A 16,408-nucleotide genomic window follows, 5' to 3' on the forward strand; every position below is an offset into this window, starting at 1 on the left:
AATAACCACACACATTCAAGCCACGGGGTCGATCCTCCAGTGACCTCTGGGATCATACAATAGGACCTGCTGGGAAAATTTCTTAAAACTAAAGATATTTTGCCTGAATCGAAACATAAAATATTCATTTCATACTTGCCCCTAAGAAGTCCGTGCAGATTGAATCTAATGTATTTACCTGCCCTATAACTCAGATTAACATCAATTCATCACTTTGCTTTAAAGCATCATAGAAGGTTTAAGCAGCTTTTCTGTTAAGAGAAGGAAAATCAGATCTCAGGCCCTGATTCTTGTAAGTCAAGTCAGTTTGGGGACAGCAGTAAAGGCTAGAGGCCCAATGAGTTTACCTGGTACTGGTGCCAGGAAATCCTGCTGCAGCGAACACTTCAGAGAATTCTGGATTCCCAAAGTCAGCAAGAGAACACTATGCTGTTCTACAGGGTCCCTGGGGCCATCCAGGACCAACTTTTCACAGACCTGAACCCAGGACCTATGGGGTTTTCTATAACTTTCCAGCTGGATATAATCTATAGCCCGTATTATGTGTACACGCAGTGCTGGGTTTGGACTGGAAGGCATTTCAGAAGCACAATTCACTTCCTGGCGATCACCTCCACCTCTTTTCAGTTAATTAATAATAATAACAATAATAGTTAGAGTTTCTTTAGCACTTGACGCATGCACATTATATTATTTACCCTTAAAGCAATCCCAGAAGCTATTATTGTCCTATTAGTTAAAGGATCGAAGCTCAGAGGGGTTCAGGGAGCGCTCCAAGATGACAGAGGTACTCAACAACAGTGCCAGGATTCACACCCACGCCTGACCCCACACCAACATGCTCTGCGGCCTCTCACTTGCTAGAAAGTTGCTGAGAATCCCAACGGTAGATAACCTGAATCTTAACGTCCTAAGACCACTTCCATAGGAAAATGAGACCTGATAGCCTTTATCCAGGAGAGTCTTCCCGAAAAGCTGCTTCTTTCACTTCCACTGGAATTCTGGGGAAGAACCTATACTTCTCCTGTCCATATTCTCTAGGCTTCATTTAAAAAGCCTCCACTCTGGGAATTGCAGACCTTGCACCCACTAGATGGTGAGCTATTCCAGAAGAGAGATAAGGACTTTTCTCTCTTCGTATCCTGAAGAGCATCCCATGGGCCACAGCTTGGCCCCTCATGGGCATCCAAGAAATGTGTGCTGTACGAATGACTGGATTTGCCCTGGCCCCACCCCACCTGGCAGCTAGCAGAAGCCAACCCTCTTGCTTACGCCCCAATTCAAAGCCTCTCTAAGCTTTACTCTACTCCACTGCTAAGTTGTGCCTTTTAATTCTGTTTCTTCTCATCCTAATAGGATACAAGTCATCGCCTCAACCTGACATTTAGAAGGCAAGCTCGGAAGTACCTGGAAAAGGTAGACATCACCAAAGGAGTTGCTGAGGCAGAAGACATTTTCCTTCTTGGGATGTTCTGGGACAGACTGCACGATGCTGTCTTCTGCAAACAGGGCGCACCGAGGAGCGCTACTCTGGTCCGTGGAATTCTTCCCGTAGGTCTCATAAAATAGCAGGGTGCATCCTGGGAAGAGAGAAGCAAAATAAAGTCCCTGTCACACATCCTGAGGATGTAGGAAAGGAATGAGAAGGTAGGGATATATCTTTAAAAACCCACAAAAACTGAATTAGACAACTCTTTAACACAAAAGGAAATTCTGGTATCTCACAGTGATGGGAAATATTACTATAATGTGACTGATGGAGATTAGGAGAGAAAAAGGGTACCCAGTACCCCTGAATTCTAACATATTAGTCTAAAAATGCTGCTACATATGCTTGCAAGTACACAGCTTTCTCCTAAGAAGCTAACAAAGTATTGTAGGTAGAAGTGATAAGGGTCTGCTTTGAAAAGTAGATAGGAATGCCTTATAATTATTAGAGGCAATTTTTAAGCAAATTCTTAAATGCTCACAAGTACGTTCTCTTGTTGAATATCCCTTAAAACCATCATCCAATAAACATTTTTGAACACTTCTCGTGTGCTGCGTTTTGGCATACAAATATGAATGCTGTGGTCCCCATCCCTTGCTTTGTAAAACCTTTCACATGGACAGTAAAGAAGCACCAGCTGGCTTTCACCTGTTTTGTAAATGAATGACACCCACTTGCTGCCTTTTTTACCCCGATACGTTATGAGTCCTCATTCATAAAAGTTTAAATGTTTTAAAAACCATCGTAATCTTGCCAGTTTCACTTCTTCCTTTAAAAGCAAATCTTAACATGGACAAACAAGTTTATATAATGGAACCCAGCACAGCACAGAAGCCAGGAGAAAAAGATGCCCCTGCGCAGCCCTCAGAAACAGCATTACCAGGACAGCTCTTTCTCCCTTGGTGGTACTTTATGATTTTAAGAAGCACGGAGCAATCTCTCTTCCTGCAAACAGAGCTCCTCCAAGGCTGAGAGAGGCTCTTAGAACAAGGAAAAGTAGCAAGAGGTTTACAGCCAGAGCTGCTTCTGCAGGGTGGAGCTAGTCTCTTTGTCCAACAACTGATGCACTTAGAAATAATGCTCCCATCAAGAAAGGCCTGTCTGACACTATTGCTGCGTATGCAACATGTCATGATCTGGGGACCCAAGGAGCACAGTAAAGGTGACAGAGAGATGCCAGCTCTACCCAAATCCAAATTCTTTCCAGTGGGTTAACACTGACTTCCCACTTTCCCTAACACTGTGCTTCCCGCGGGCAAGATTTGAATTATTCCATCCAGAGGAAATGAACATAACCTTGGGCGGATGCCAAGACGTTGCCAAACCTAACACCCCATCTACAATAGACTGCAGCTCTACCGTGGAAGCGCGAAACCAAAACAGGACATTTCGTTCTAGACGAGGCCAGGATGTAAAACAATATGCACAACCTGTTGCTGTCGAATTTAAAGATCAGGAAATCGGGGCCAGCCCAGTGGCACAGTGGTTAAGTTCGCACGTTCCGCTTCTCGGCAGCCCGGGGTTCACCAGTTTGGATCCTGGGTGCAGACATGGCACCGCTTGGCAAAAGCCATGCTGTGGTAGGCGTCCCACATATAAAGTAGAGGAAGATGGCTCAGGGCCAGTCTTCCTCAGCAAAAAGAGGAGGATTGGCAGTAGTTAGCTCAGGGCTAATCTTCCTCAAAAAAAAAAAAAAAAGAACAGGAGATCAATTGTAAATCTGTTACATCCAGGTTAAGTCAATGTGCGACTCTAACAGTGGGGCGCAGAGGCTGACGGAAGGGGGCTGCACTCAGGTCAGTGAAGTCTCTTGTCCCCCACATGTGGTGGTCACCAGCCCTGCCCAGTCCTCACCAGGAGCTGGTGTTGGCTTGGAGGGTTGACAGTGGAAGTTCCTGCCACAGTAGCAGAGAGAGAGCACAGACTGGAACAGGAGGGGAAGCCTGAGAACAGGAGAGGCCCTGTTAGCAGCAGTATCACCCATGGAAGGAGAGTAATTAGTCTTGGTCTTCCCTTAAAGCCACCTTTTCACTGACCCCCTCTTGACCCACACTCACCACTCCATTCCCTGTGCCAGGCCTCTCCCAGGGCAGAACCACCATCACCTAAAATTACTCTCTAAACCCCTCTCCTGACATAGGTCACCTGTTGTGCATTCTGAGGGATGTCTCAACGACCTTACCAACTATTCTGCCCAGGAAGCCCCCTGTGAACCTCACGAAAATCCACTCCCTGGAAAAGACAGAAAGCAGAATCATCCTTGTTCAAAATTGATTACATCCTCTCAGCCCTAAGGAACATTTGTGCCCTTAGCATACCTATCCACTGGATGTAGGTACATACCAGACGGTTTGCTAACAGCTGCTCTCTCCAGAACACTGTTTCTAATTTATTTACATAGATACTTCAAGGATAATTTAAAAATTCTGGTTCAATGTATATGTGTGTATATATACACATATATGTTTTTAACTAAGATTAAACCAAATAGTTATGTCCAAACATTACAATTTGGCTTCCAAGTCAAGAAAGCTGAACTCAACATATAGGATTCCCAGAGCAAAGGGGTGTAGAACACCACATGGAAAAGGTTATGCTTGGAAAAACATCTTTATCGCATGCCTCTCCTTGGCTGCAAAGGAAACAAGGGAATGTGGGCTTGATAACACTTACACTTACTAAACACCCTTTCTCCATGGGTCTTGAAGTGTTTCACAAGCAAGCACCGAGACAGCAGGACACAGGCAGGACTAGATCTTGCAATTGTCAAAGGCAACTCTGGACCACCCCTGCCCCTGAACTCGGCAGCCAGATGCTCCCGGCATAGCTTCCAGGATGGAACACAGGAACCTCGAGCTGTACTCTTCCCACCTTAAGGGGCACCTGCCTGACTCTCCCCCAGGAGGCCTCCAGCAGTGTGGCTCTGCACGAGAGTCTTCAGCAGCAGGGACCCAGGAAGGTAGTGTCTTTCTACTTGCCCATGGCTCTAGTTGTGTTGTTTCCTACATTAACTCAGAATCAGCTTGTCTTCCATCTATTAGTCCCATCCTAACTTCTACAGAGCCAGGATAAATTCAGCGTCTCTTCTACAAGACCGTTGCCCACTCAGCCCAGTTCTTATTTTCTCCAGGCTGAATGTTCCTAGATCCCATGCCGTCCTCCATATGCATGGCTCTAAATACCCTTGGTGTCACCTATGGCCCTGCTTCTCAAGTAGGATACGGACACACAAACACACACACACACACCATCACCAGCCCCCTACCACCATGGGATGTACACTGGGGGTTTTCAAAGCCCTAAGACAGGCAGAGAACAACTTCCCAAAGCATCAATTTTAACAAACAAATTTTCAGGTTTAAAAAAAATAGATATATGACACATTATGGAGTGGAGTGTATCCATTCTAAGTATCATGCAAGGAGGCAGCTTCAGACTGTTGACTCTTGAATGATTCCCACACTCGCTGCCCTGAGGGGACATTTTCACTCTCCTCCTCAGTTACAGATACTTCAGGTAGAACCTTTGTGAGAATCATTTTCTTGTTTACGAACAAGTCTCGTACAATATCATGTCCCCAAGGAGAGAAAGGGCCAACTCCGACCAGGGCAGAGGAAGGAGAGACCAAGGTAGCTACGGATCACGTGATGTCTCTAATGACGTCACCAAAGAGCCCATTCACTTCTTAAATCACATTTACTGTTATTTTAGCCTCATCACATTGGAAACTCATTTTGAATGGCCCGCAAATCAAACCCCCAAATCTTCTTTACTTGCATACTCTGCAGCCACATCTCACTATCCTGTACTTGGGTAGTTATTTGACGATTAAACCTTAAAGCATAACTTATCCCTTCACAATTTTATCTTGCTAGATTCAACCCATTATTTCAACTTTCCAAATCTCTTCTGTCATTCAGTGTAAGAAACTGTCTCCCTAGTATGCCAAAACTAGGTAAGCTTTTTGCCTTCCTCAGCCACAATGTACCACAAGGATTCAATCCAGAGTTGGAAAGGAAGGTTACAAGATCTGTGGGATGCTGGGATGCCTTTTATAAATCCTCCAGTTTCCTAGTGAAAGATGTTACTTGAAGATGAACTGCCTTTGCAGGTGCACCTGTCCCAGAGGGGCTTATGGGTAATTTAGAAATGACACCAGGTCCCCAAGGCTGGGGAGGGGCTCACAATTTCTCAATAGGGTACAAAAGGAAGCTAGAAAGGGGGCTGGCCTGGTGGCGCAGCGGCTAAATTCGCACATTCCACTTTGGTGGCCCAGGGTTCATCGGTTCGGATCCTGGGTACGGACACGGCACCACTGTGGCAGGCATCCCACGTATAAAGTAGAGGAAGATGGGCACAGATGTGAGCTCAGGGCCAGTCTTCCTCAGCAAAAAGAGGATGATTGGCAGCAGATGTTAGCTCAGGGCTAATCTTCCTCAAAAAAAAGAAAACAAAACAAAACAAAAAAAAACAGAAGCAGCTAGGAAGGAGCCAGAACAGAGGGCTCCAGGCCTTTCACACATACTGTCTGCAGATGCATTCCCATTTCTGCTTTCTCCCGTGATAAGGAAGGGTGTCAACCGATAATGAGGTTTGACTTTGAACACGACCCTCAGTTCCTCTGACAAAGAGTCACAGGAAAGTTGTGCAGAAATGCCAGAGGCTCTTCCTGTTTCCATCTGCATAAAGCATCTTTACATCTGTATAAATCAACACTGTATTGACTTAGAGCCTCGCTCTTTCTCACAGGACATTTAAATTGCTTCCAAAATATACATCCACAGTGAGCGAGGAGTTGATAATTTTTAGGTGACAATGTTTGTGAGAAATGTTGATCATCTTAACAAAACACATCCTTATTCCTGTTTCCTTTACCATAAAAAAAAGAACAGTATTAGTTTGTAATGCTAACAATTAGACTCTCTCAGTGTAAAGGTTGGATGATGCAAATCAAATAATCCAGACGAAATTCTTAGTTGCACAGGCTGGGGAGGGCCTCTTCGGAATTCTGAACAAGCACAGAATATGAAATTCCAGATCTACATTCCAAATAACTAAACCACATTTGGTTACTTATTTGGGGTTTTTTTAGTATTAAGGAATGGTCCAGAAATACCTATAAAATAATAAGCAATAACTATTAAATTCAATCATTATTTATTAGAATGAATAATATATACGAATATTAAGTAAGCCATAATACACAGGTTTGAGAAAGTATTTGTAAAGCATGCCAGAAGATTCTGTATCAAATCCCTTCACATTCACTCAAATTAGCACTGGAGTCACTGGCATTTCCTAGGAAAGAGGACAGGTGGAGAAAGGATTTCTGGTGGCCGTGCACATGTCAATAACGTACTTACCTTTAAGCGTTACCCAGTACTGCTTCCACTTCCTCCGAGCCACCAGCTCGAGCTTCCTTTCCTTCTGCAGAGTGACAAGGGGTTTGAAGAAGAGCCATCCTGCTTTCCGGACCACCCCTTGTTCCTTCTCAAACAGCAGATCCAGTTGTTCCAAAGAGCTGAGGGACTCGCTGCTGGACTCGGCGGTTTCTGTGGATGTTTCTACGTTCTCCGTGTTGGTCCTGCTCATTTCCAACTCTTGCATGAAATTCTCATAAATGTTCTGTCGGAGGGGATCGCTGCCAATCGCGTGAGCGGATTCACTTCTCTGGGACAGGATCTGAGCCGAGCCCCCCGACCAGAGCGTGGCAGACGCCCAGGAAGGTCCCTGCATGTCCGCATTCAGTCCATCTGAGCGGCTGTCAAAGTAGTCACTGCCCTCCTTGGACCTCGGCTCCTGTGAGCAACATACATGACCCCCCATCAGAGGTTACGTATATCAAAAGCATCCCTTCCCTACAGGGCATACATGTAATATTGTTGTTTGCTAATCTTGCAAAGTAAGATTCTTTTAACAAAAATGCATCTTTAATCACCAAGTCTCCAAAGCAGAAAGAATTGTAGAAACAGTGTTACCCAAGCCAGTTTATAGCCAGTGAAGTCAAGGCTTAAAAATGTAAATAAAATACCACTGACTATTCTAACTCTAACCTATGCTTACCATCAAGAATTCAGCTAGTATATTTAAAACACGCTAGTGAGGATTTCTAGACTGATACTTCCTTGTTAACTGTGAATCAGTATCTTCTGGGAAAGGACTCATGTTCTTTCAGTCATTTTTCCTGTGGATCATTTTAAAGTTAATTAGAAAACCCTCAGTCCCAGGGTCAAGGTGGGTGGAACATAGGGACTCAGTGTTGCTATTCACACACTTCTCCTGCTCCCCACGATAAACACAGTGTCCAGCCTCTCATCACCTGCCCTGGTTTAGACTTAAGGATCTCCAGCATCTTATTTTCCCACTTCAGATAGTGAAAACCATGCACCTGGGATTCCGTATCCACCAAGGGTAGGAGCTAGGAACCGTAGCTTTCTTCAAAACTATTATTTTTTACTTGACTTGGGAATTTCTTTCATGAAAAGAACACACTATTCATCCATTCACATTCTTTTATTTAAATACCTATTTTATTCTAAGCACTGGGGATACCAAAGACGTGATTCTTTACTTTAACATTTATCCCAACACAAAATCAGACACAGGCAGCTCTATATAAAATTAATATTTCTATAATAACCGCTGCCCTCATTAGGACTACTTTCACTAAACATCCAACAGGCCACAGAGAGCTGACAGCAGGGAGGTTTCCTCTGACGTCTAGATTAGAAGACTAGCCATTCAAGAATAACTTCCATAGACGCCATTTAGTAAACAGCAGTTAACTAAATTTTCAGCAGAAAGTGTGCTTAATTTACGGCTTAAGAGACACCAACATTCCACACTTGGCGTTTAGATTAAGGTAACTCTGCAGCGAGATGCTCAACACATACTCAGTTGGTAGTGAACTTTCAGTGATACATCCTTATCCATAAATAAAAACGAGGGAAAACTCGGTCAAGGATCAGTGACTAAAGGCCTTATTTTGAATATTCCACTGTGCATAGGGGTTTTCTTTTCAGAAATTTCATCCAGAAATCAAGTAGCAATTATTTGCTATCTTTTGTAGGAAAATCATCACCTGAAGAGTGTTTCCAAATACCCAGGGGCTATAAATGGCTGAGTCCCCAACATAGCTATTACTAATAAAAATATCATTTTCTGCTTCTGTTTGCACTATGTCCCATAGTCATATTTATTTATGAACTGATGCTTACGCAAGAACAGAGCAAACACGCCAGATGCAGTGAGTCACTGGGGAAACTTTCAAAATAGCTTCAGATTTGTTTAATTGTCACTGTTGCTCTTCAAAAACTCCTAGGAGGTGAAGGAATACTCCTCATTTAGCTAGTTTTAACAATGTTTCAGCTATGAATAAGACTGACTCTCAGCCCCCAGCACTGGGATTGCCTCTGATACCCAGCAGGAGCTAAAATGGGATGTTTCAAAACCAGCAAAACCCGCCAGAGAAAGCCACTCAAGGGCCAGACTTAAATGCAACCTATAAACACTTGACATTGTTCCTCATAAGGGGGAGACTTCAAATGGTAGTTTCAACTTTTTAAATGACTGCAGCAAGGCAAGACAAGTTTTCCTTTTTGAGAAATGGGAAAAGATTGCATTTCAGTATTTATAACTGATTCTTCTATCTAGACGCGAACTTTCCCAGTCTCTAATAAATTTCTAAAGCTTTCTAGCTTGAATCCTAATAACCAGTGACAAACTTCCAGGCTAATAAGAATGAATGAATGAATGAATGAATATCTCTAAATAGGCTCAGCCGGCTTTCTTGATCACTGTGTTATAGGTGTGAAACTAAGGTGTCATGTTATGCACGTAAACGAGCAGTTGGATTTCCAACTCCCCGCAATCAGACAACCATAAACAATGGATAATATACCTTAATGACTAGGACACTATGGCAAAGAGTAGGGACGGACTCAAGAGATGTCACTCACCTTCTGGGGAGCTAAAGGAAAACTCTGATCACCATTCCTCACTTTCTAAGAAAAAGCATGAGATTCACACCTTGTCATTCTTCACATGCCATTTTCCTTCATTACAGAGTAAGGACCATTAGTCCTCTGTGGAAATTCCCTGTGACTTTGCAGCCCGCAAAGATCAATGAGTCTAAAAAGGGCCAGAAAGTCAGGGGCTCTGGGTCCAAACTAGTCTGCAATAAACTCTGCAGGAGTCATGAGTGCTGCCCACTGAATATTTCTGGTCCTCCCCTAGGGCGCATGGTAGCATCACTTCCTGCTCCCTCCCTCCCTGGGAACTGGGCATGGCCATGTGACTTGCTCTGGCCAATAAACGTGAACAGAAGCGAAACATGTCACTTGTGAGTGGAAGCTTGAAAAGCCAACATGATTTTCCTTCTCCCACTGCCACAGTGGCTTGCAGTATCGCAGATGGTAACCTGGTAACCAGACGTGGACCGGGGCTCCCAGAGAGAAACAACGTCTACCAGAGAGCAGCATGAGTGAGATGTAAACTTTGCTTGTGCTAAACCTCAGAGATTTGAGGGCTTTTTGTTATTACCTCAGCATAACCTAATTTACCCTGACTGAGAGAACAGAAAGTTTACCCAGGACAGGAGTGAGGCCCCACATGTCACAGTACAGCCACATTAATATGAGGAGTTTATCAGCATAAACACACAGTGCTCTCCAGCAGGTATCCATTCTCACGCTCTCCCTCCCTCCTTCTTTTTTGTGATTACTGTGATATCCTTTCTCTGTTGTGCAAGTTTTCTCACTGATTAACCCGCTTTCAGGTTCTAACTCACCAGAGTACTTGAAGGCCCTATAAAGAAAAGGTGGCTCTTTTTATGCCACTTTTTTAAAAAGTCTACCCATCATGGTAAGACTTTCTGAGCCTTAGCCCTGCTGGCTCACAGAAGGGTGTGGGCGTGTAAGAGAAAAGGAATTCGGTTGGTGCCTTATTACAGTAAAGTGTCACAAACTTTGTTCCCACGCACTGATCACACTAGTAAGGATCATTACAAATCATTCAGAGTTAGGTCTTTGGATGATACAGAATTTCCCATGGCTGGGCTGGCCAGAGAGGGCCTGCATGGGGCAGAACGTGGTCAACACACAGCAGCAACTGGTTTGTGTTTGAACTGAACTGAACTTGAATGAAACTCCGCAGAGCCGCGGTGAGCCAGGCCACAAACACAGATGAGAAACACACACTCCATGCAAATACGAGACGCGCAACAACCGGCTCAATGGCTCAATGCCAGCATCAATTAGGGGTATCGGACGACAGCTGAACGTTGTCGGCACTGTAACACTTGAATCAAAAAGATATGAAAGTTGCCTGCGTGGGACTGCAGCCCTGGAGCAAGTAGCAGCTATTTGTCCGATCATACTTGACTGCTGTCAGTTGTTTGGGGAATGGGAGCTGAGAGAAAAAGGTCACAGAAATCTCTATTTAGGGGTCTAGCCTGAAGAAGTGATGAGTAAGGAGTAAGCAAATTACTATACTCAGGGATATGAATGGTTCTGCAACAGAATGATGATCATCTGTTCTTTATCTCCACGTAAAGAAGCAGAAAGGGGCCACAAAGTACAATATGGGAGGGGATGGTGAATGCCTTATACACAAGAAGACAATAACTAATGATAAGTTTTATAGAAGCAATCTGCTCAGGGAATTTACATTATTTTCCACCCCCAAAGCTTTAAACAAATCTTCTATCTATGTATCTATCTAGGATGGTTAAATGCAATTCTACTAGAGACAACTGCCCTCTCAAATTCCCTGCAGCAATATGACACATTAAGCAAGTTAAAAAAAGAAAAAGCTATCTCTTTTCTATAAATCATTCAAAGTAAAAACAGAACAAAACAAAAAAACAACAGCAATAAACCGAAAATCTAGCAATTGCCACCAGTTACCTAAAAAGGCAAACTGCTACTTTTCGTCCTGGTGGTGAACCATCCAAACGTCACAGACCTATTGAAAGTATTATTATTATCATCGTGATTCTTATTTTATCAGAATTATCATATTTTTGCTATTACATGTACTTAGGTATGAAAGCTTTTCAAAACTGGTAGCTAGCCCCATGAGGAGGTGGTGAGATTATACACATAGATCAGCAAATTGATTTTTGATGTACCAACTTAAATATAGGAATTTTAATTTCCCCAAAGTAACATCAAGTTCAGGAAGGCTGCTCATCCCCAAATAACAACAATCTACCTCTTGCTCTTTCTGTTTAGACTTTAGCATATATCCACAATGGTATACTACTCAACCACAAGAAACAATGAAATCCAGCATTTATCACAACATGGATGGACCCTGAGGGTATTATACTCAGCAAAGTAAGTCAGAGGGAGAAAATCAAACACTGAATGAGCTCACTCATAAGCAGAAGATAAAAACAATAATAAACAATCACATAGAGACAGAGATTGGATTGCTAGTTACCATAGGGGAAGTGGGGAGAGAGGAGGGCAAAAGGGGTGATTAGGCTCATGTGTGTGGTGATGGATGGAAATTGGTCTTTGGGTGGTGAACATGATGTAATCTACACAGAATTCAAAATATAATGATGTGCACCTGAAATTGACATAATGTTATAAACCAACGTTACCACAAACAAATAATAATAATAATAAAAGAATGAGGTCTTGCAAAATTCTCAGGTAACCAATTCCTTGGGGAATTCTCTCTAAGGCTGTACTTTCTAAGAACAGTTTGGCCACATCTTGGGCCAAAGCCTGTGGAACTCATACGAGAGTACAGGAGGCAAGATTAACACAGAATCAGAGAGACAAGTTGTGGGTTGAGTGAAAATTCACATTTGAAGCAAAAGAAATAAAACCCACACCCGCAAACAAGATTGCCAGGTCTTAGGCAAAACTTTCACTTTCACGAGCTCGTTCAAGCCTCAGGACAGCGCTCGACAGTAGCTTCTGCTAACTAACACATCCATTTTACAGATGGGGAAACAAGGGGATCCGCCCTCGGGCTCTAAGGTTTACTCACTTGGAGTTTCCTTTTCTTTCTGGAAAGGCTTCCGGTCCAGTCGCTGATCCGGCGCATTCTGGCTTTCAGAGTGTCCTTCTTGGACGTGTCCTCTGTCAAGGCTTTGGACTTCCGGCAGGGGAGAGTGAAGGACGCGTACTGGCCCGGGTCCCTGTGCTCCACTCTGGAGGGCACATCAATGTCGGAGGCGAAGGAGACGCGGTGGCTGAGGTTGGCGTGCGCGCCGATGTATTCATCGGAGAGTCGGACAGCGGAGGGGGACAGGCTCCCCAGGGTGGCAGCTGGGTAGAGTTCCCGGAGGGAGGAGAGGGAAGAGCTTTGGTTGAAAGGCTTCTGGGCATCCCTAGGAGGGAAGCCATGGAGGCTGGGGTCAGGGGTGCCGGAGGCCAGGAAGGGGCCCTCGGCCTCGCAGACCTCGCCGACCTCCCCAGCCTCGCCGACCTCGCCAGCGTGGCCCCAGGGCGAGTCGTACCAAGACGACTCCGAGCTCAGGGAGCTGCCCTTGCTGGAGCGCGGGTGCGAGTCGGTGGCGGAGAGGCGGGTGCTGGGCGGGGAGTCGGCTCCGGGGGTCAGGGTGGGCGAGTACCGCAGCAGCTGCACGGGCCCGCCCGAGTCCCCCGGGGGCCCTGGGCTGTGGTGGTCACCATTGTGGAACTCGACCCGGAGACACCCGTCCAACTTGCCCAGCGTCTTGATGAGCACTCTGGGGCTCTTTCTGTCCTCGCCGGGCGGGGTGGATGCAACGCTCTCGTGTCTGCCATAGCAGTTGAGAAGATGTCCATTGCAGTCCCTGGAGGGCACCTGGTTCTCTGCCACGTGGTTATCCGCCGGTTCATGCCCGAAATAGTGGAAGCCATTCTCGGAGGAGGAGGCAACATTGCTGCCCTGGAAATCACTTCCTGAGGCATTTGTCCTGTGCTTGGAGCAGACACTGCCTTTCGAGACTTTGCACGTGGGTCCACCCAGTCTCGATGCATAAGGCTGATTACTCTTAAAGTGAGAAAGGCAGCTTCGGGCCAGGGACCTGGACTTGTAACCTGCTCCGCTGCCTCCGTGACCCCATCCATGCAACAACTTGTCATCTTTTGCATGAATGCTGCGTATTTTCAGGGAGCAAGGCTTTTGCTTAGCACCAGTAATAGTATGGCTATGATTTTTAGATCCTTGAAGGGTGTACTGACTCTCGGAGTTCCCCATTTTAACCTAAATTAAGAACAGTAGCGTCAGTAAGAGTCATGACCCAAATTACATTCTGTTATGAAAGAACTTTCTTAAAAAAAATGTTCTTCATGTTACAAAGGAAGCAAGCAACTTCTTTCTGTGCCTGACCAACTCAGAGAAGTAGCAACAAGAGTTACCGAATCGGTTCTCCTCCTGCAATGCAGGTCATCAACCAGATACACAATATCACACACTCACATGCTATTACTGTAAACACATAATTTGTTGTATGATGTTAATTCAGAAATTGAACAGGCATAAAAATCAGCTTAAGGCATCCTTCAGGCTTGGGGTTGGGAGGTTTTGAATCAATGATTCTTGAAGAAAAAAATAAGGGAAAAGTATCTTTACTCTGTCACTCCAATACATTGATATTTCAATGACCAGAGAGATATATTTTCATTACCCATAAACTACTGGAAGAGCTAATACGACACCCCCATATAAGCAATTATTACTTAAAAACTACCCCATTTATAATAACATGACTCCAGCTACCATATTCTGCCAGAGCTTTCACATATCACGCCAAGTAGGAATACCACAAAAGAAAAGGGCCGGAAGTTCTCAAAAACTGGAGTGAGATGAAAAAAAAGGGAAAAAATAAAAGCTCTCATTTGGGGCAGAAAAACATTTTAATAAAACTAATCTCTAGAATTTTTCCAAAGACTTTAAGGGCCCTCACTTTAGAACATGATGAGAGAAAAAAGTTTGAAGCTGACTTGTTACAATCTGAAAAAACTGTTAGATTCTTTTAATTCTCTTTAAAACCCCAATTTGCTTAATGAGTCTGTTAGTGAAGTCAAACTCAAAGTAAAATTTGATCAAACCCTCCACCCTCAGTTTTTCATTCTAACCAACATATTACTTTGGGAGACAAGTGGAAGGTGATGTTTCCAGTTATGTTTCCAATTATATTGGGTAGATTTTTAGTTTTAATTCTTTTATACTTAAGAATGTACAGCCACAAAACAAAAGTCAAATGCACTGACTTTGGTGGCAGTTATCAAACCCATTTTAAAACAAAATAACTGGACCAAATAATTAAACCTTTACTTAGCACCTTAATCACAGTCATGTAACTTGACATGAACCAAACTCACGTGAGCTGAATGTACCTGCAGTATAGTTTGCGCTCTGAGCAAGATTAATGGTCAGTCGGCTTTCCGTGGTCCTGGGAGCAAGGCAGCATGGTTAACAGTGAGGGAAGTGAGTCCATGAAATGATCCTGAAAAACAGAAATACAGGAAAACTCTGTCAAGCATTTGACATCAAGCTCCCAAAGAGTAAAGTCGAAGGTTTAATGTAAATTATCTGAAGAAACAACTGGAGTCCAGAATCACTGTCAAAATAATAAATGAAATGTCTGTGAACTGCTTGACTCATCCGGGTTGTTTGGAAGATCCAGAACTGCCCATCCGATCTTGTAAAGGCCATTAGCTCAACACACAGTGTGCAGTCAAAGGGAGGCCTTTGTGTCAGGGGAGAGCAGGTGAAAGTGCTGGAATGAGTCATGGCTCATCTGTCACCACCACTAGGGAAACAACTCTCAGACTCCAACGAGACCGCAGGAGCATCATCCTGACACGACAAAAACAGCTCATTGTTCTCATCTGACTAAGCAGCAAGAGCAACCCCAAACGCAGCATCGCAGCGAAACAGTCGTTGGCTAGAACAACTTACGTTACAGAGGCTGACCCCATGAATGAGATTGGACGTTTTTTTCAAGCACAGGTTTGGGTCCTGCTGCACGAGGGGTGGGGGCGGGAGGCCCACCTTTGAGGGACCAGGACAGGCTTCGAGGGCTGCCATCTGGCAGTGCTCACGGGCAGGACACAAAGCCTTTGTTTTCACCGCAGGCATGGTAGAGCAGGGCAGTGAGGGGTCAATGGTGACATTTTCCTCATTATTTAAAAAAAATGTATTTGTAATTGTGGTAAAATACTTACTACATAATGTTTACCATTTTCACCATTTGAAAGTGTACAGTTAGTAGCATTAAGCACATTCACATTGTTATACAATCAATCTCCAGAACTCTCCGTCATGCAAAACTAACACTACAGCTATTAAACAGCAACTCCCCATCCCTCTCTCCCCCATCTCCCCAACCCCTGGCAACCACCATTCTATTTTCTGTCTCCATGAACTGGACTGCTCCAGGTACCCCATGTAAGTAGAATCATACAGCATTTGTCTTTTGGTGACTGTCTTATTTCTCTTAGCATAATGTCTTCAAGATTCATCCATGTTGTAGCATGTGTTAGAATTTCCTTCCTTTTCAAGGCTGAATAATATTCCATCATATGGATTTACCACATTTTGTTTATCCATTCATCTGTCAGTGGACACTTACATTGCTTTCCACCTCCTGGCTATTGTAAATAGTGCTGCTATGAACATGAGTACATACACATAACTCTTCAAGACCCAGCTTTCAATTCTTTTGGGTACACACCCAGAAGGAATTGCTGGATCATATGGTAATTCTATTTTTATTTCTTGAGGAACCACCCTACTGTTTTCCACAGCAGCTGCACCATTTTACATTCCCACCAACAGAGCACAGGGTTCTAACTTCTGGACATCTTCACCAGCACTTGTTATTTTGTTTTTTTCAATAGTGGCCATCCTACAGGTATGAGCTGATATTTTATTGTGGTTTTGATTTGCATTTCCCTAATGCCTAGTGAT

General features: G+C 44.1%; 1 protein-coding gene across 10 annotated transcripts in view; it reads right to left on the reverse strand.

The window, feature by feature from the left end:
• The window catches only part of TIAM2 (TIAM Rac1 associated GEF 2), a 264,594-nt gene that overhangs the window by 93,205 nt on the left and 154,981 nt on the right, over positions 1-16,408 (reverse strand). For 9 of the 10 annotated variants that reach the window (XM_046669282.1, XM_046669285.1, XM_046669284.1 and 6 more), the window contains 4 exons: positions 14,833-14,942; positions 12,494-13,696; positions 6,853-7,288; positions 1,408-1,580 (listed from right to left, as the gene is read on the reverse strand). In XM_046669282.1, the coding sequence (XP_046525238.1) occupies positions 1,408-1,580; positions 6,853-7,288; positions 12,494-13,690 (1,806 nt within the window). In that variant the 5' untranslated portion in view covers positions 13,691-13,696; positions 14,833-14,942. Of the gene's footprint in view, positions 1-1,407; positions 1,581-6,852; positions 7,289-12,493; positions 13,697-14,817; positions 14,943-16,408 lie in introns of all 10 variants that reach the window. The other variant, XM_046669289.1, reaches the window with a different exon arrangement.

The sequence above is a fragment of the Equus quagga genome, chromosome 8 (assembly GCF_021613505.1).
Source record: "Equus quagga isolate Etosha38 chromosome 8, UCLA_HA_Equagga_1.0, whole genome shotgun sequence".
In the NCBI taxonomy this organism is placed as follows: Eukaryota; Metazoa; Chordata; class Mammalia; order Perissodactyla; family Equidae; genus Equus; species Equus quagga.